This window comes from Pseudogymnoascus destructans (assembly GCF_001641265.1).
Source record: "Pseudogymnoascus destructans isolate 20631-21 unplaced genomic scaffold scaffold_22, whole genome shotgun sequence".
Lineage (NCBI taxonomy): Eukaryota > Fungi > Ascomycota > Leotiomycetes > Thelebolales > Thelebolaceae > Pseudogymnoascus > Pseudogymnoascus destructans.
The window spans coordinates 157,692-176,916 of NW_020167541.1; the positions used below are offsets into that span (position 1 = coordinate 157,692).

At 53.5% G+C, this 19,225-nt stretch overlaps 6 protein-coding genes across 6 annotated transcripts; 3 read left to right on the plus strand and 3 right to left on the minus strand.

Annotated features, from left to right (window-relative positions):
• Window positions 1–17: 17 nt before the first annotated feature.
• VC83_07773 (uncharacterized protein) lies at window positions 18–2,245 on the minus strand (the record flags this gene model as incomplete). Its single annotated transcript, XM_024471338.1, has 6 exons — window positions 2,129–2,245; window positions 1,347–2,079; window positions 732–1,212; window positions 311–676; window positions 183–263; window positions 18–131 (listed from the first exon to the last, which is right to left on the minus strand). Exons 2-6 carry the CDS (start codon window positions 2,075–2,077, stop codon window positions 18–20), a joined length of 1,773 nt encoding a protein of 590 aa, XP_024320984.1. The 5' UTR covers window positions 2,078–2,079; window positions 2,129–2,245.
• Window positions 2,246–2,469: 224 nt separating this feature from the next.
• Window positions 2,470–10,992, plus strand: VC83_07775 (uncharacterized protein). The gene is made up of 5 exons (XM_024471340.1): window positions 2,470–2,572; window positions 2,838–6,487; window positions 6,559–6,682; window positions 6,770–9,540; window positions 9,590–10,992. Exons 2-5 carry the CDS (start codon window positions 6,482–6,484, stop codon window positions 10,118–10,120), a joined length of 3,432 nt encoding a protein of 1,143 aa, XP_024320990.1. The 5' UTR covers window positions 2,470–2,572; window positions 2,838–6,481; the 3' UTR covers window positions 10,121–10,992.
• VC83_07774 (uncharacterized protein) lies at window positions 3,772–6,058 on the minus strand (the record flags this gene model as incomplete). Its single annotated transcript, XM_024471339.1, has 2 exons — window positions 3,772–5,676; window positions 5,726–6,058. 2 exons carry the CDS (start codon window positions 6,056–6,058, stop codon window positions 3,772–3,774), a joined length of 2,238 nt encoding a protein of 745 aa, XP_024320989.1.
• Window positions 10,793–11,817, minus strand: HIS6 (Enzyme that catalyzes the fourth step in the histidine pathway; the record flags this gene model as incomplete). The annotated part of the gene is made up of 3 exons (XM_024471341.1): window positions 11,456–11,817; window positions 11,186–11,372; window positions 10,793–11,091 (listed from the first exon to the last, which is right to left on the minus strand). The coding sequence occupies exons 1-3, from the start codon at window positions 11,756–11,758 to the stop codon at window positions 10,793–10,795; spliced, it is 789 nt and encodes a 262-aa protein (XP_024320987.1). The 5' UTR covers window positions 11,759–11,817.
• A 49-nt stretch (window positions 11,818–11,866) lies between these two features.
• On the plus strand, window positions 11,867–13,106 carry VC83_07777 (uncharacterized protein; the record flags this gene model as incomplete). The annotated part of the gene is made up of 2 exons (XM_024471342.1): window positions 11,867–12,437; window positions 12,555–13,106. The coding sequence occupies exons 1-2, from the start codon at window positions 11,967–11,969 to the stop codon at window positions 13,104–13,106; spliced, it is 1,023 nt and encodes a 340-aa protein (XP_024320988.1). The 5' UTR covers window positions 11,867–11,966.
• A 3,190-nt stretch (window positions 13,107–16,296) lies between these two features.
• Window positions 16,297–18,831, plus strand: STE12 (homeodomain transcription factor ste12; the record flags this gene model as incomplete). The annotated part of the gene is made up of 4 exons (XM_024471343.1): window positions 16,297–16,483; window positions 16,555–16,654; window positions 16,712–18,346; window positions 18,468–18,831. The coding sequence occupies exons 1-4, from the start codon at window positions 16,342–16,344 to the stop codon at window positions 18,829–18,831; spliced, it is 2,241 nt and encodes a 746-aa protein (XP_024320991.1). The 5' UTR covers window positions 16,297–16,341.
• Between the last annotated feature and the right edge of the window lie 394 nt (window positions 18,832–19,225).

Here is a 19,225-nt window from a genome sequence, read left to right on the forward strand (position 1 = left end):
AAATGTAAAATCGGCGACTATGCACTAGGATCCAACGGGTATTCAGTCAGATCCCATTCTGACATGTCCTCCACCAACTGGCCGAATTCCGCATCTGAGAGACTGCCGTTTGTATCAACAGATGGGTCCTCCTGAAAATGCTGTCAGTAATGGCATTTCGGAATTAAGGTGGTAAAACTCACAAGGCCCAACGATAGCCCAGCGTCATTGTCGTTCGGCTGCAGGCGACTGGTATTGTCTCCTTGTGGTGCAGGAAGTGCCAACTGAAATGTTAGGTCAGTTAATTCTCTTTGGCGGAATGGGGACTTACTAAGCGTGGGTCTATCGTAGCTTGCGAGGCTTGTTCTCTCGCCGCGTCATCAGTGTGGAAGCTCCCGCCCAAGCTTGAGAGCCCCGACACATCAGAGGCAGTTTGCGTTAGCCAATCGCTGTCATCACCTTGCCATTCTTCGGCACCCGATCCGTACATGTCCTGTGGCCGAGACCAAGAGTCGTTTTGGGTCGATTCTGACCCGGGAGCAACAGGAGCCACTGCTGCGATACCCGCCACGTCGAAGGCCAAAGCATTGTTCGGACCTTCCGGGATATACGGAGCGGCTTGGTGCGCGATCACCTCCCTGTGGTTCTCAACCGGGCCAGCGACATCCCGGTATGGGTCTGCCATGGCAATTGGGAACTGCATTACAGTAAGTCGGTGTTTTTCATATGGTTATTGGAGGATGGGTACTTACTTCCACACCCATTTGGGGCGGACTATAGTCAATTCGCAAGGACGGATCTTGCTCATCACCGGCGTTCACCATGGCTGGCTCGGTGGAATGCGCTCTCGGCCTTCTGGCCGCTGGAGACGGAGACTCGGGGTCAGCCTCCGCGATCGCCCTCTTCTTGCCCTTCGAGGGCTTGCCGGCCTTTGCAAGCTCCTGTCCGGCAAAGGCTTCGCGTACGTTCTTGTCCTTACGAGGGGATGACTTCCTCTGTAAGCAGCAGCATGAGACGTACGCGGCCACAAAGCCTTTGGAAATACTCGGGGTGATCGATTTGACTTTTTCGAAGACTGCGTCCCGACCCTGGTGCCCGTGATCATGGTGGATTGTGGCAAGGAGGGTGTACCAATTTTCTGTTGGCATTTCTGGGACGTATGCTCTGACTTTGGCTTTTGTGAGTCTGTAGACTCTTTCGTCGTGGCTGACCCACTTTGAGTTGATCTCATGTCTGCAACTTGTTAGTCTATGTCTCTGTCCAGTCATTCATACGCTTGTATGAGAAACAAGGAGGTCTTCGGCAACTCAACCGACATGCCGAAAACTCGGTATTTCTACAAGGGGTAACGAGAGGGGGTCACCTACCTCCAGCTTGCGCAAACTTTTTTATCATCTCTTGGGTAGTGCGGTGGAGGAATTGGGTTCTTCTCCCCGATGCGTTGGAGAGTGTCAACAGGTCTGTGAGAAGAACGCTGCTTTACTGGCGCCTCTCCAGCAACGTAGCATTCCAGACAATTTTGGAAGCTACGCACTCCCATAAAATCTGCGTCCATTGCGAGGCCATGCTCCAGGAACTGCACCGAGAATGTGTGTGGATGTGATCCTTCGGTCACCGGGCCGTCGGTGCCGTAGATTTCATCGGCCGTTCTCTGGTCTGCCTTGAGGCGAGCGGTATCTTCTCCAGCAATGGCGCGAGCCTGGCCATTTTCGATCATGGCTGGAATTGGATTTTTCGCGGACTTCCGGGCCTTGTAGGGCCACTCACCAATGATCGAAGCCATTTGTGGCTCAATGTTTTGTCCCTCTTCTCCGCCGGAACTTCCTTCTCCGAACTCAGACTGCTCGAGCCCTGGAGCTACAGTTTGCTCAACAGAGTGTTGTTTATTATAAACCTCTATGGGATAGAGTTCATGGACGGGCAGGCCTTGGACACAGGATTTTGCACCTTGGAGAGGCATCGCTGGCGGGATGTTGAATACCGACGCAGTCTCGCTCGGCCGAGAGGCTGTTGCTTGCTCAGTGGCCTCAATCACGGCAGCTTGGAGTCTGGATTCCGCCATCTGTGCCTGAGCGACTGTGTTCAACTTGGAATGCATTGCTACTGAAGTTAGCTCGGGGCCGCAAAGTCAGTTACTGGGGGGACTTACTCCTTAGTTGGACGTCGGTAGAGTGACTGAAAGAGAGACTGGGCTATTTATCAGTGCCATGTTCAGAGTCAAAATGATAAAGATACTAACCGACAGGCACTGTTAACCTGACAGTAGTCACTCAGGAGGGTCCTTCCGAACTTTGTCGTTGAGGACCTCTGGTATCTTTGATGGATATCCAATATCAGTGATACCGACACCAGTGGACACACAGCTCTACCTGTGAGTTAGAATCCAAGTCCATAGTCCATATATATGTGATAGGAGTACTCACTTCTGCCAGGGGCCTTCTACTGTTATTCACAATTTTCTGTGTCAGACACAAATTCAAGACTTAAAAATCCAGTATCTCTCGTAGATGACTGGGTGATGCAGCGGACGTGCTGATCTATTCCTCAGAATGTAGGGTTCTTGTACTTTGGCAAGATCTTGTACTTTGACAAGGTGGGTGTTCAAGTGAGCTTTTGAACAAACGTAAGTTAGCTTTGAACAAACGTTGTGCTTGAGATGTGCAAAGGTGGCCCTGGAAGCTGTGTGTGACTGGTGTTGTAGGAGGGAAGAGCAAATCGGGGGGAGGGCGAAAAGGGCCATACTATTATAGGTATTTGGGAAGCAGACTAAAAAGTTACTGCGAGGAGCAGGTGATACAGCGTGGAATGGTTTCAATCGGTGAGAGAGCACCATTAGCATACACTAACAGAGGAGTCAGGCATTTGGCGGCGTCGTCAGGAGAGTTAATACGGCACCAGAAGCTTTTTGGACGCTACTTCTGGCAGGTGATACTGCGTTGAATGGCTCCAGGCAGTAGTAGAGCACCATTGACATCAATGCTAACAGAGGAGTCAGACATCTAGCGTCGTCGTCATGGAGTTGACTATTTATCAGAAGCTTCTTGAACGCTAGTTCTGGCGGCTGGCCTCGGATTGGCGTTATTTGCATCAAGAGAACGCATGATCGTTCACAATTGGCAGGTATATGAAGCTTCTGGACGATTGTTTTAGTGTTGATGGGCGTTCTTGTTAGGTCACTGTTGGAAACCTTATGGGCTCAATTCCCAGCTGCCGACCTAGAGTTGATGGCCAATCGCTCCAGGTTGACGCTAAAATCTTAACAATTGCGGGAGACAGGAAGCATCTGGAACTTTTGGTACCGCTAGGTACGAATTTAGTGTTGAGAAGAGCGTTCTACATCTCTGTCGAGAGCTTGTTGAACACTTTCTGGCGGCTGACCTCCAAGTAATGGTAACTTGGTACAGATGGAATGTTAGCTTTCACATATGGCCAAGGTTCATTATGAGAACCATAACTACAATAGCTATGGCGGAAAGTAATGGAAGAAAGGCAACATATCGACGGCGGAAGGTAAAAGTGTCAAGATTGACGTGAGAAGGCAATTACGATGGAGCGAATATAGTCGGATAATAGCAACGGAAGGTACGAACGTACGGTTGATTAGGCAAATTGGCTCTAGTAGATAATAGCAAAGGAAGGTACAAACGTACAGTTGACTAGGCAAACTAGTCATCACTCTAAGTCACAGGTAAGGAAGGAGCGTTCCGGTAATAATTATGTCAAAAGTACAACATTGTATCTCAGCGAGATGTAACAAGTAATATACCATTATCACACCATGAAGCCCATATTTTACTCCTCCTCCTCCTCAGAATCAGACAGACCAGCCTCCAAATGCACAGACTCGTCATCAGAGTCCTCTTCCTCGACAACATCCACAGTTGTAGTCGTGGACTGTACTGTTGTACGTGACGTTGTTTCGACCCTTGACGTACCCTCGCTAATGCTAGCGGCAGGGGCCGCCACATCCTTATTTTGTGGGTCCTTCCTAGCGTAAACCTTATCCGGTGCGATATTCCCCCAATGGTTAGTCTCTGGTTCCCTCGTATTGGTTGACGCGATCGCAGCATCAGTAGAAGTAGCATCGTTGCTTGTTGATATCGATGTCGTAGTGGCATTAACGATATTCTCGGAGAGCTCTTCTTGTTCGTCCACTGGCTGCAGATCACCCATCGCTACATCGTCGTCCTCGACAAGCTGCTCTTCGAGCGGCGCACCCATTACAGGCCCAGATTGGCGGATAACAGGCAGTCGCGGCCTCAGTAGCGCCTCCACAGCGGCATCTCGCGGATATGCCCGGCAAAGGTGCGGAAGAATGCTAGGTAAACTCTTTTCATTCCGCCCCAAGAATGGGCTCAGAACGCTAGCCAGCATTGCTTCTTTGTGGTGTGATAGAATGGCTGTCCTATCTAGCTCAGCTCGTGTATATGCCTCAAGGTGTTGCTGAGGAATAAGTGTGAAGAATAGTGGCAGGAGCGCTTTGGCGCTTCTAACAACTGCCGTATCGTGCACGTCAGTAGATGACAGAATTGACTTGTTTTTGAGAAAACTGTCCGCATTGGCGACGCCATTGGAAATAGCCTTTCCGCTACTGTCTTTCAGCGCTATAGCGGGAACCACCTCGTCGACAGTACGTAACTCTTTGCAGCAGGAAACTATCACCGACGTCATTCTATGAATGGAAGGTTTTGGAAGGCCCGATGCACATAGTGGTAAAATGGTTGCAATGACGTCGTAGGCTTTTGAGCGGTATTGCTCATCCTGTTTTCCTGATCGGAAGGTCCACGTAATCTGCTCAAGGCAACCTTGCGCTAGAGACGTAAAATTGTGCTGGAGACGCTCAATGAGGATTCCATACACTTCCATGACTCCGACGTAGGTTTGCGGTAGACCGGACCATAAACCTTCTCGCTCTTCACGAGAGATTGCCGGGTGGAGTCGCATGGAACCCTGGCCTGATCCATTGTTCGATGGCTGGGGAGCGGCAATGGACATCAGCCTAGTGAGGAGGTCGTCGATAATACCGAGAGGCACAGTAACAGCGGTCGCCGTGTGGTGTCTGAAGTGCTCTTCCAGGTAACCAAGTAAGCCTTGAAGCCTTTCCAACCCAGAGTCGATCCCAGTCCAGGCTGGATAGTCATCCTTTGATTTCCCACCGCCATGAAGCTCCTCGTTGACATCAATCGGCTGTGGAACGTACCCAGCAGCAGACTCCCAATCCTCTACAACAGCACGATAAACTTGATCTGTCGTGGCATGAATTTCCTTGACAAGCTCTCGGACGTTTTTGCCCCATTCTTCTCCGCTGGTGTTTTTTGGCGCTGTCTGATGCAATAATACGGCGAGAGAGCGGGCGGACTCTTTCAGAGATTCGGGCACGAAGAATGCATCACAGAAGGTAGGTGCCACATACACTCTCGTCACTTGCCTAATCTGGTTGGCAAAAGGTCGGAAGATTGCAGGATGTCTAGGCATCAGCGTAGAAAAGGCGTCCAACACAGACTCTGTAAGAGATGCCGGAACCTCCAATACCTTGCCGGTGGACTTTGAGGAGACGGAGGCAAGGCAAGACGTCACAAAAGGTGACAGATGTGGCGTAGTGATCTCTCTGACGATGCTCTGATACTGATGCGTCTTGACAAATATACTTGTCAATGTAATGATGCATAGTCTCTTTGATGCGGCAGGATCTGGCTTCTACAAAAATGTCAGTCGTCTGGATCAAAAACGTCGTAGATTTGCTTACTGTCAATATCGCCAACAGCCCTTGCACCCATTTCAAAGCCCCTCGTAGAACTTCCCATCCGCCGACGTCAATGATACCTTTGGCCAGTATTATCGCTGCGAATCTTCCTTCTGCGCTTTTGCCAAATAATAATCTGGACACGTGACTTTTGAGCGTGTGGACAGCAGATGCCTCAGACGAATCATCCTTGGCAGCATTCGTAGACGGCGACGATAAAGGTCCCTGGCACCTCAGTACATTCCGCAGGAGAAGAGGTGTTATCTGAGGCAACTGGGCGGCCGGAACAGTGGAGAGCTGGTGGTTCAGCACCCGTAACTCGGGTGGGATAGACATCTGATGCTTCTCTGCTTCTCTGCTTCTCGGAGTTGGCTGTATCGTTCGTAGTATATAACAAGCACGGCCGTGTCTATTTATTCACCTGTAATGACTCTTCTCTGTCTCCAAAAACAGACCTAGATTCCTAGTTTTCGCTTTTCGCTGCAGTTTCAATTGCACGGGATCCAGCCTCGGTACATAATTCAGAATAAATTAATTTCTGGGCCAGCTCTCTCTGATTGGCCGCATGCTTACTTACCTGGGCTTGAATTCAGATCGTCGCGAAACAGGTCCCGAGATGGACCGTACGTTAACTTGGCCATTGACGTAGATTCCATTGGGTGTCGACCAGAATGAATGTTTAACTGTTGTGTTGTTTTGTGTTAATGTTTCTGGCCGAGGATCTGTCTGGAACTCCATTGCTTCAGTAATCCGTCCAAAATGGGGGTAAGATTCAATTCCGAAGGTCAATATCGAGCGGGGCCAGCAAACGAAGACTATACTGATTGAAACCCCAGGGCCCAGATCAGTCGAAGGCTGTGAAGTATATCCAGCAGCTCGATCAGGCACAATGTGATGGTGATTGGGAGGCAGTTCCGAATTTGGTTCGCAAGTTCAGCAAACACGCCCCTGCCCGAGCATGTACGTGAAGGCCCCAAGTAGCCCCCCTTGCGCCCGTTCATTGCGACGTCCACGTTTTGAACTTCGTTTACTGATTGCTCTAGATAGGTCTTACACTCGCCGCGAATGCTACACATGCCGTTCAACAAGCCATAAAGCACCAACCCTCGACAGGCACGAACCCAGAGATCTCAAGTCTCGTCCAATATGTACCTCCCCTTATCGGAGCCATCGATGCGGAGCACAACCACCCCGAAGATGTCTTCCAGGCTCGGGTCGCTCTTGGATGGGTGCATTGGGCGCTCGGCGAACCAGAGCTTGCCGCCTTGCGACTGCCGAAAAACATTGAAGGGGATTTCTCGCTGCTCGACGGCACTTCAAAACAAGCATCGGGATGGACGCGCACCTGCGCTTTGAAGGCAATATACATAAAAGGCGTGGCCCTAGAGAGGTCTAGGTCGCTGGGCGATGCGATTGAGGTATTCGAATCGGGGATGCCCATAGTTTCTGCGACGGCGTCGGAATTGAAAAAAGCCTTGGAGCTGCGCAAGTGGACGGAGCTACTGTTGACAAAGTTCTGCCTAATCACGAGCCAGTCCATAAAGAGCAATGCTTCACCGAGGATGGAGGCAGAGACCTTGGTGGCATTCCGAGCATGGGCGGATTTCTGGGAAAGACTGGCGAGCTCGTCGACGGCGGCAGTTGGGGGATATGCAACGGAAGCGGACGTGCCGAGACGGCTGATTTGGAAGGAATATTATGCCACGCTTTCGTTTATTGTCCAAAGCGACCTGCCATACCCATCCACTGCCCTGGGGGCAACCACCAACAACCATGGAATGAGGATCATACAGCGAGGTGAATTGGCGCGAGTGGAAGCACGGTATGAATCTCTACTTCTCAAAGAGGCGCATTTCCCAAAGGCGGAACAAAGTAGCGAAGAGATTGAGGAATTGGTTGAGTTTGTATTAGGCAACTGGGCGGTGCTGTGTGGCAGCTGTTGGGATGAGCACGATCTCGGATCTGGTGGGAGAGTTGGCATCAGCCGTAGTGTGCTCGAAATCCTTTACAGGGCCGCCACAAAAACGTTCCATTCAACCCAGATTCTACGAGGCCTCTTCACAGTCCATCTAGCTCTCGCCGACTTTGAACTAGCCTTCAAAGCCTTTGACACATACTTTCAGATTGTCAATAAAGGGAAACAACGGGTGCAAAAGACAGGAGAACCAGAACATTCACTGGACAGCAACGAGGATGTATTAGTCACGGCATCCAAGTGTATAAGGGCTCTTTGCCAGTTTGGAGGGCTTGCCGGGGCTGAGAAAGCAAAGAAACTTGCCCATTTTTTCGAGTCATGGTTAGAACAGCACGACCCGTCACATAGCCAGGAGGAGTTGACCAATGGCGACTCTAGCGGGGTTACAATTGGTAACAAAAAGCTGCTCGGGAATGGTACCACCGCGGAAACGTCCACAGTCTCACCTCATGTGTATGCGCACGCTTGGCGTGCAATTGGCATAAGTAATGCTCAGTGGGCACGATTGACTCCTGATGCGAAATCACGACCTGAATACCAAACGAAAGCTATCACGAATCTACGAACAGCGCTGAAACCACAGTACGAATGCACTGATGACGTTGATACCCTATTTGCACTTGCATTGGTCCTTTCAGAGAGACGACAGATTGGAGAGGCCATCCAGATTGTTGGAGTTGCGTTAGCACCACAACGAAATGCCGACAAAGCCCCAAACCCTGCCAAATTTGCCCTAGAGAGGTCTCTAATACGGCTGTGGCATTTACTAGCGCTGTTGCTCAGCGCAAAAGAGCAATTTACGGAAGCATTCCATGCTTGCGAGGGCGCCTTTAAGCAATTTGGCGACCTAAAAGCCCTTTTCGGCGAGAGGGAAGAAGACTACCAGAGCGAGCATTTGAATGGCATGCAAGAAAAGCACAGTTCGGCTATTGACGATATGGACGACTATGAGAAGGAGGCAATTATAGAAGTCAAAATGTCTCAGTTGCTTCTTATCGAGATCCAAGACGGGCCAGACGTCGCCGTCAACGGGACTGAAGAGCTTCTAAGTCTCTATTCAAGGCTTTTTGGCCAGACCCAAATTCCGTTTGCCAGTCCAAGGAAGTCGCAGCAAATCTCTCCGGCCACCGGAACTAGCACTCTTCGCAGCGTTAAAGGCAGCATATTTGGACGCTCAAAACGCTCCAACCGCGATGCACCTGGTGCCACGACGTTTGCCTCATCTACGACCGAAAACGTAAGCACTGCTTCCCGGCCACCAACCTCTCAAACAACTGCAACCGCGGCTCCAAAGATCCAGCTGACAGGAGAGAGTGGCGCGTCAGCAAAACTCACTCGGCGGAGCCAGCACCCCTCAACAAAGACCAACAAAGGAGACAAATTGGCCCATAAGTTGAGCCACGCTAGCATCCGGAATCAGAATGTAGCTACCTCGAAAGCGACGTCGAATCCAGCGAGTGACGGGGAGATCTCGCCTACGAAAATAGTTGATAGCACATCTCAACAGGCGCAAGAGGCTTCTCGACCTAACGGACAGGGTACGAAGCCGTTGAAGTCATATTCATTATTGCCTTTCAGCAGCCCGGCAACGCGCTTGCCGCCGAGTAAATCGCGACGACACCACATTGGGATATTAGTGCGCGTCTGGCTCCTGATATCCGGCTTCTATCGCCGCGCAGAGCAGTATGAGGATGCCAAGGTCTCCATCGAAGCCGCCAGCGAGCTCGTCCAAGGGCTGGAGGAGGATATCCTGCGCGATGCGAGCGGGCAGCTTCTTGTTGACGCACGCGAGTGGGGAGTAGGGAAGAGCGTCGAGGAGCTCTGGGCGGACGTGTGTACGGAGGTAAGTCTTAACCCCGATTCAAACAAAACACCTTGCTAACACCTCACAGCGCGGACAAGTCTCCCTCGCGGAATCATGGCCATTCGTGGCGCTATCACACTTCGAGTCCGCACTGACCCATTTCCCCGACCACCCCGCCGCCATCGTAGGACTCTCCAACATCCTCCTCGACATCTCGTCCGAGACCCTCGTCTATCCACCTTCCATCCCCACCATCGCCACGCCGCCCTCAGCTTCCGCTTCCGCAACCTCCACTTCGCACAAGCCATCAACCCATACCTCCACCACCTCGACACCTCTCGGGCTGCCTCCGCCGCCCTCTCAGGGCCCAGCACCGCCTACAACAAAGCTCTCGCTCTTCGACAGGCTGGCGGCGCGTGATCGCGCACACGGCTTGCTGGATCGCTTGACGAAGCTTGGAGGGGGGTGGAATGATAGTGAGGCGTGGTTTGGGCTTGCGAGGGCGTATGAGGATGCGAGAATGGAGGGGAAAGCGAAGGAGGCGCTGTGGTGGTGTGTGCAGCTCGAGGAGGCGAGGGCGGTGAGGGGATGGGAGGCGGTTGGGGGGGGTGGTGCTTGAATGCTGGTTTGGTGGGAGAAGTCTGTGGTGAGACGGCTAGATTGTTGTTAGGATGTCTCCAATTTGTCAACTAAAGTAGCACTCTTTAGCTGTGGTTGTAGAGCCAGGAAGGGAATATCAATCTTACTCGTCTTCATCTTCTCTTGAATGGCGTTGTTTCCTTCGCAGAAACAAATTCGCACCGCCAGCATTGCTCAATTATCTCTCCACACAGTACTCCCGTCAAGTCGGGCCACTCGTGAGCCTCGTAGCGTTTAATGACTTCGTCGCTGTCCATCTCTTGAAAAGGGTAAAGGCCGGTTATTATAGTGTGGATTGTAGAGCCAAACGCGAATAGATCATCTTGGACAGTTGGTGCGTGACTCCAATAATAGCTGGGTAGTGAAAACCTTGTGGTATTTATTAGGCAGCGATATGGTATTCGTCGAACGTAATTTTGGTTTTTGGTTCTGAGAATTGTATTAGTAGCACTCATACCAAGATAGAAGAATTCGAGCGACCGAGCGAGCTAGCATGCAATATACTGCATTGTCAAGCGCTTTGAGTTATTGTAGTGACCTACTCTATAGCACTTATACCCAAATAAATCTCCCTCTTCTATAAACATCCAGGCTTTTCCCACCCCCCCACCTCTACCCAAAAGCGCCTTTCCAACCCTTCACCCCAGATTCATCACTTCCCCTCCTCCGACTCCTGCTTCCGATTCCATGCCACGCACTCCTCGAACGGCAACGCACCTCCAAAGCAATCCAGCGCGCTCCCAATCGTGAGATCGACCTTCCCGCCACTCAAGCTCTTGACGAGCTCGAGGTCAGCGATGCTGCGTCCGCCGCCGGCGTAGGTGACGGGGATGGAGCACCAGGAGCCGAGGGCGCGGACGAGGTCGGTGTCGATGCCGCGTTGGAGGCCTTCGTTGTCGGCGGCGTGGATGAGGAATTCAGAGGTGTAGGGTTCGAGGGATTTGATTGATTCTGGGGGGTTGGGGTTGGGGTTAGCTTGGTTGTCTGGGTTGTCGGGGGGGTTGGGGGAGTGGTGGGGAGGGAGACGGTAGAGGGGGAGGCTTACCTTCAGTGATCTCCATATCTGTCAAATCTTGCCACTTGTTCATAGCCACGAACCACGTCCCATCTTTTCGGCGACAACTCAGGTCAATAACGAGTTTCTCCTTGTCCCCACCCAGCCCAGCAAGCACCTCGTCGAGGCGCTCCTGCGAGAAGGCGCCGGAGGGGAAGAGGTACGATGTTATTATCACCTGCGCCCATTAGCCATTCATTCCCTCACAAACCATCCATATCAACACCTGCAGCCCCCATCGCAAAAGGAAAATAAACACACCTTCCCCGCCCCCCTCTCAATCCACTTCGCAGCATTATCCCCCCTCACCCCGCCTCCAACCTGTAACCCCCCCCTCCACTCCGCCACCGACCGCGTGGCAGCCTCCTCATTCCCCGGTCCAAGCATTATGACATGTCCCCCATCTAATCTGTTCTCCTTGTATAGTTTCGCGAAGTGTTCCGCGGGGAGGGTCGATACGAAGTTCGTCTTCAGCGTGTTCGGGGAGGAAGTAGACAGCGTACCGCCGATAATCTGTTTTACCGCGCCGGCGTGGAGGTCGATGCAGGGGCGGAATCGGGTCATTGTGCCTGCCTTTATTTTAGGTGCCGTGTAATTATGTTTTGTGGCTGGGAATCGGGAATTGGCACAGCGAGGAGGAGGGGTGGTGTGGTGGAGGGGGAGGGCCGGCGACGGAAGGGTCCGTGCACGCGAGGCTGAGAAAAATAATTTGTAGCGCCTTGAGGCAATGTTCGAGACGACGAGTTTATTTCGCGATTAGCATATCACGACAATGGCAGCGAAAACGATGGCTAAGAGTGTGTCTACGAAGCGGAAGCGTGAGGAGGGTGTATCGGCGAGGAAAATTCGAGTTTTAGAGGAGGAGTCTGCGACGAAAGAGGTTGATGAGAGGTCAAGCGACGAGGATGAGGACGAGGACGAGGACGAGGACGAGGATGAGGAAGGGGAAGGGGAAGAGGAAGAGCTCGATGCGGCGGAGATATTTAGGCGGCATTTCGAGGCAAGGTTTAAGCCGCTACCTGATGTGAAGGAGATGAAGGGTGGGAAGAAGGGTGCGGTCGTGGTAGAAGAGGATGAGGACGAAGATGAAGAATGTGGTGGGCTTTCTGGGAATAGCGAGGATGGCGATGAGGAAGACAGCGATGAGGATGACGGCGTGAAGAGGCGGAAAGTTGATGTTGTCGAACATACCTCTACCGCCTCAGCGCCGAAGATGTCAAAGGCAGAGTTGAAAGCTTTCATGGTACGTTCTCCCTCCGGCGTCTTTCCGCCCTCTACCACCTCAACCCCTCCCACCATCCCAAAGCCAGCAACGACTATGAACAAACACCAAAGCAAGAATCCAACTAACACCCCCCAGTCCGCCCGCCCTCCCTCCTCCTCCACCGCCACCACAGCCCTCACAACGCCCACCCCCACCGACCCCACCGACAAAGACAACACCGCCAACGACCTCGCCCTGCACCGCCTCCTCACCGAATCCCACCTCCTCACCTCCTCCACCACCTCCTCGCACACAACCCACACCCTCGAAGGCACAAACCGGCACCGCGCGACCGATCTCCGGATCCAAGCCCTCGGCGGCAAGGGATCGTTATTCGTGCAGGCGAAGATGCCTATGCATATGCGTAAGGGGATAGCGGCGAAGGCGGAGGAGAGGGAGAGGGGAAGGAGGGAGGGGGCGAGGGAGGGTGGGATTATTTTGGAGAGGATGGGGGGGAAGGTGAAGGAGAGGGATAGGAGAGGGGGGGCGGGGAAGGGGGGGGGGAGGGGGGATGTGGGGGCGCCGGGGGTGGGGAGGTTTGTGGGGGGGGCGTTGAGGATTAGTAAACAGGAGGTTAGGGAGATTGAGGGGCCGAAGAGTAGAGGGGGTAAGGGAGGGAGGGGGAAGGGGAGGGGGAGGGGGAAGTGAGGGTGAGATGCGGAGATGATGAGAAGAGGGGGGGAGTACGGAGTATGTGGTTTTAAAGAGTCAGTTACCCAGACTTTAGGATGAGCCCGCAGACACTATGGCGGCTGTGGATGTTTATAGCGATTATAAATTAAAGAGACATTTGAAGATTTAATATTGCTCGAGATGTGATTTTTTATATTGCAGTTAAAAAAAACCTATAAAATATAAAATATCTAGATATAAAAAGAGCATAACCGGGACCTATTTAGTATTATTATTAACCAAAAAGTGATTAAAGCTGACGCCTACATGTATGGGCTAGTGTATTTGATTATGGATGTGATACCGTTATAGGAGTGTGTAATAGCCCCCCGGGTATCAAAGAGGAAAGAATACAGCTATATAGATCCTTCATTGCAGGTATACCCCCCTTCTATGAGTGGATGGTAATACAAAAAGCGTTTTTGTATTCAAATCCGATAATATTAAAATTATATCCCTCCTCCTTTAATAACCTAGCTATGTATCTGATTTGAAACTAAAGAGTAGAAACCCTCATCACTAGCTTTAATATCAGTATCACTTCACGAGAACGTCCCCTTCTCGACTTCTGAGGTGCAATGGTAACGAGCACCCTCTCTACACACTCTCGGTGAACAAACGGGCGGCAGAAGGATGGACAGAAAGGAGATCACGCACACCGAGCCGCCTCGCCGCTGCCTGGGTGCCGATACGCGTCCTCGCTATCCCCCTCCACCTATCAATCCATCCATCCATCCGCCCCTCTATCAACCCATCAGCCAACAGCCAAGAACAGCACTCGGGGCTTTGCACTAGGATCACCGGCTTCACTGGTGATTTTGATTACCAACCCCGACATCGGTGCAAGGATATCAGAACCGTGTATCGTATTAGTAAGATCTCTGTATTATATTAGGTTTAGTGGTTAGCATTAACGTGAAAAACTCTTTTACACCCAAATGCACGCCCCCCCTCTGGACAGGAAGAAACTCCGATATCCTCGCCGCACAGACACACAGACACACACACACACACACACACACTGACATGTAAGGGGGGGGGGGGGGGGCGAATCTATAAATACCACCACGCATCATATGCATAACATCGGAGACGCCGTTCATTCCCCACCGTTTAATCGATATCCATCCCTCCATCCATCCCTCCATCCATCCATCCATCCATTCCCCCCTGCCCAGCTGCCCACATGGACCTGCCTATGCACTCCCCTGGAGCTAACGCAGGCCCCCCCCGGGCCAGCTCCCCCGATCCGTACAGCAAGCTCCACAAATAGCCATAAACAAACCAGACAAAGCTCCATGCATCATCGTAGGTCTAGATGCAGGTTCACAGGAGCATGGGACGCACGGAGCGGCTCATCTGAAACCCCTTCTTGGCAGGCACGGACGGGGAGTGGCAGTGGGAGTGGGGTGTTCGCATTGGTCCACGGGTTTCGTCTTGGTGGGGCGTTTGGCAGGGGGGGGCGTGGGTGTGGGATGTGGATGATGCCAAGACGCTAGATATGGGCGTGTCGCTGGGACAAAGGTACGTATTTTTGCTGTGGTGAGGATTGGAGGAGGGGGGGAGGGCACGTGGTTGGGTGTAAGTATAGATGGATGGGGGGGGCACGTGGTTGGGTGATTGATGGGAGCGAGTTCCTTTCTTCTCCGTCTTCCGTGTTTCGGGCACCCCTAACAGCCACAGCCACAGCCCCTACCGCCTACCGCCCTACCACCACCCCTACCGCCTACCGCCCTACCACCACCCCTACCGCCCTACCACCACCCCTACCGCCCTACCACCACCCCCCTAACACCCTCTACAGTTGTTACTGTACCACCCACCTACCACCTACCCCCACCCCTAACACCTACCCCCACCCCTAACACCTACCCCCACCCCTAACACCTACCCCCACCCCTAACACCCTACCACCACCCACCACCCACCACCCACCTACCACCACCCACCTACCACCACCCACCTACCACCACCCACCACCCACCTACCACCACCCACCACCCACCACCCACCACCCACCTACCACCTACCCATCCCCTAACACCCTACCACCCTAACACCCTACCACCACCCACAGTCCCTACCACCCTCACCCTACCACCCTCACCCTACCACCCTCACCCTACCACCCTCACCCTACCACCCTCACCCTACCACCCTCTCCCTACCACCCTCACCCTACCACCCTCTCCCTACCACCCTCTCCCTACCACCCTCTCCCTACCACCCTCTCCCTACCACCCTACCACCACACCTAACACCACACACCACTACCACCACACCTACCACCACCACACCCCCATCCTACATCCCCATCCTACATCCCCATCCATCCACACACCCCCCCCCCCCAAATCCCTACCACCTCCCTTTAAATCCCCCCCCCTCCCCATACACCATACACCCCCCCCCATCCTCAAACCCATCTGACGCTTTCCTCGTCCTCCCTCATCCATCTTTCCCTTCTCGTTTTGCATCCCATTCTTTGCATTCCTTTGCATCTCCCAGTCTCTCTTTTTCTGCTTCATCTCCCGTTTCCCCTACAGCACTACTACCCCACTTCCAAAACGTCGCAGGCGAGCATCTTCATACACCATCTATCCCATCCAATACTACCAACCGTCAATCGCGAAAGCATCTGCGCGTTACATATCGCGGAGAAAACAGAATCAACGCACTGTCGCCCTCATCAGCCGCGGATCATCTCACACCCGCTCGACGAAACCGCCCTCGCCCATCCCCCTTCCCAAGACCCAGCGGGTTTTGCAAAACACACCGTCCCCAGAGTCGAGTTTGAATAGCAGCCCCGAGTTGACCTCGTCGCTACTCCTCCGCAACAGCATACGCTTCACACCTCACCTCACCCCGCCGAGCGCGAAACAAGTACAACACACCCACACACACATCCGTTTCTTTTGGCCATCGCTATCGCTATCGAAACTTGAGGCTGGTCCTGAGACTGAGAAGAGCGATTGGTCCACCGCGCGTAAACACGTTCCGCACCATCGACACCACAACTGTCCAACACAATAACACAATACAACACGACACGACACACGACACCGCGCGCGCTTCACACCGTGCCGCGCCGCGCCGCTGCTCTTCCACGCCGTAGTCGTTTCAACCGCGAACCACCACCCGACGTCGACGTCGATAACCAGCCCTCGCACACGCGCGCCGTTTTAGGTCGGCGTTTCGAACCTCGCGCATCATGGCGCACATGATGTATCCCCAGCATCATGCGCATGCATCGATGGCGCCGCCGCAGAAGCCGGAGACGTTCATGTTGAGTAGTGAGGCGCAGCAGAGCCTGCCGCAGGATGCGCAGGTTGCGTTGCAGCAGGTTGATAATCGTGAGTTTCCGAATCCGCGACGGCTTCGCGAGTGGTGATGATGCCGAGCAACTCCGACTAATGCGATGTAGTCAAATATTTCCTTATCTCGGCACCGGTTGACTGGACGTCCGATCAGTACATTAGACGCTTTTTATTACCTACCGGCGAATACGTGTCGTGTGTGTTGTGGTGAGTGATCCATCAAGGCGCCTAACAGCGAAAACCCAACTAACCCTTCCCCCCCAGGAACAACCTCTTCCACATCTCCGGCACCGACATCGTACGATGCCTCTCGTTCCGCTTCCAAGCCTTCGGCCGGCCCGTGAAGAACTCGAAGAAGTTCGAGGAGGGCATCTTCTCCGACCTGCGCAACCTCAAGTCGGGCACCGACGCGTCGCTCGAGGAGCCCAAGAGCGGCTTCCTCGACTTCCTGTACAAGAACAACTGCATCCGCACGCAGAAGAAGCAGAAGGTGTTCTACTGGTACAGCGTCCCGCATGACCGCCTCTTCCTCGACGCGCTCGAGCGCGACCTTAAGCGCGAGAAGATGGGCCAGGAGGCGACGACCATGGCAACCAACGAGCCCGCGTTGTCGTTTGAGTTTGACTCCTCGCAGTCGCTGTTTGAGCAGCTCACCAAGGCGCAGCAGGCCAACTCGTCGTCCTTCTCCGCACAGCAACAACAGCAGCAGCAGCAACAGCACCAGCAACAACAACGACAACATCAGCCATCCTACTCGCAATCTCAATCCACCTCCCCCGTCATGCGCGCCATAGACTCCATGCCCCCACCCCAGATGATCCCACAAGCAATGCCAATGCAAGACGACATGTCCCAGCACCTCGCCTACGCGCAGATGAACATGCCCACCATGGCCCAACACGTCGTCAAGCGCGAGCACGACTTCGGACGGCTACAATACAACCAGAACGGCGTCCCGCTCACGCAGACCCACCAGCGCCACGCCTCCATGCCCGCCTACGGGATGGAGTACTCCCCCGCGCCCTCCTTCGTGTCGTCGCACTACGAGGACTACACCTCGCGCGGCCTGTCGTTCGAGCCGATCACCCCCCCACAGGCGTCGGGGATGGGCCCCGAGCCGACGTATATCGCGAATGAGGATACGGGGTTGTACTCGGCGATTCCGGAGCACATGGTTCATATGCACGGGATGATGTCGATGCCGCCTACGTCGCTCCCCGGGCCGGCGTACACGAGGCCGTATGGGGCGTCGTACTCGGTTATTGAGGGGTCGGCGACTTATAAGCAGAGGAGACGGCGATCGTCGATTCCGCCGGGATTGTCGGCGCTTCCTACCCCGGCGCAGGGGGGGCAGCAGCGGACTACTTCCCACCCTCCTCACAGACCTAGCGATCTCCGTCGCTCGGTCTCGAATTCTGTGGACCCTGTGTCGGAGGATGTAGAGCCTAGGTCACCGAGGTTGAGTTACCCTGCCCACGCTATGGCGCACCACCATAAGGACCTTCTCGTGCTCTCTCGCACGGGCACCCCCGACGGCTCCAGCAACGGCAGCGTGCACCCCCTCTCCCTACACCACGACTTCACCACCGACCTCTCTCCCGACTTCGAGTCCACCTCCAAATCCAACGGCGTGCTGGACAGCCGGCGCGGCGGCAGCGTGACGGCCAGCGGCAGCAATGTCGGCGTCAGCGGCGCGGTGCGCAGGGCTCGGAGCGCGACGATCATGGAGCTCGGGAGCCCGTATCCGCAGAAGAGCCACTCGTGTCCGATTCCGACTTGTGGGAGGCTGTTTAAGCGGTTAGAGCACCTGAAAAGGCATGTGCGGACGCATACGCAGGAGAGGCCGTATGTTTGTGGGGTTTGTAGGAAGGCGTTTTCGAGGAGTGATAATCTTGCGCAGTGAGTATTCCTTTTTTTCCTGTAATCTACCCTTTTGTCAGTCAGCTTTCCCGATTTGGGGGGTTAGTGAAGCGGGGGGGAGGATTTGTTTTTCGAGGAGCCTCAGCTAATAAAAAAACAGACACAGACGCACCCACGAACGCGGCGACGGTTCCAGCGACGGCGGCGCCTACGCCTCCCTCTCCGGCGAAGACGACGAGGAGGAGGAGGATTACGAAGGCGAGGACGAGCTTTCGTCCCTTCAGCAGCAGGTGGCGGCTAATCTCGATAACATCTCCTCCTCCTCCTCGCACCCTGGCCACTCGAACCCTGTTGTGTCGCATCATGCGAGGCATGGGAGTTTGATGGGGCTCGAAGAGGGGGGGCTGGAGATTGTGGAGGAAGGGTTGGAGATTGGGGGCAGTTTGAGGGGGGATGATGGGGGTTGGGGGGGGCGCTGGGGGGGCGTTGGGGGGATGGGGATTGTGGCGGGGGGGTTGATGTAGATGGTTGATTTTTTGCCCCATGTCCCCGATGGATGATATTCGCCATCTTAGCTTTTTTTTGAGGATCATTTTGTTCGCTGATCAGATCGAAAATCTTCTTTCATTATTATTTGCGGTTGTTGTTGCTCTGTTTTTGTAATTCTTTGTTTTTAATGTTGGAGGGTGGAATGTTGGAATGTTGGTGGTGGTGGTTTATGATGTCGCTGGTGGTTGTGGTTGTTGGTGATGAAAGAAAGAAAGGAGGGAGGGAGGAATGATGGAAAGGAACGGAAGGAGGAATGGAAGGAGGAAAGAAAGGGGACTGTGTTGTGGTAGAATTTCTTGATGAGATGTAGAGGGGAGTGGAAGAAAATAATATGATGTGATATGAGGTTTAGAATTTGGCCGTTTTCGT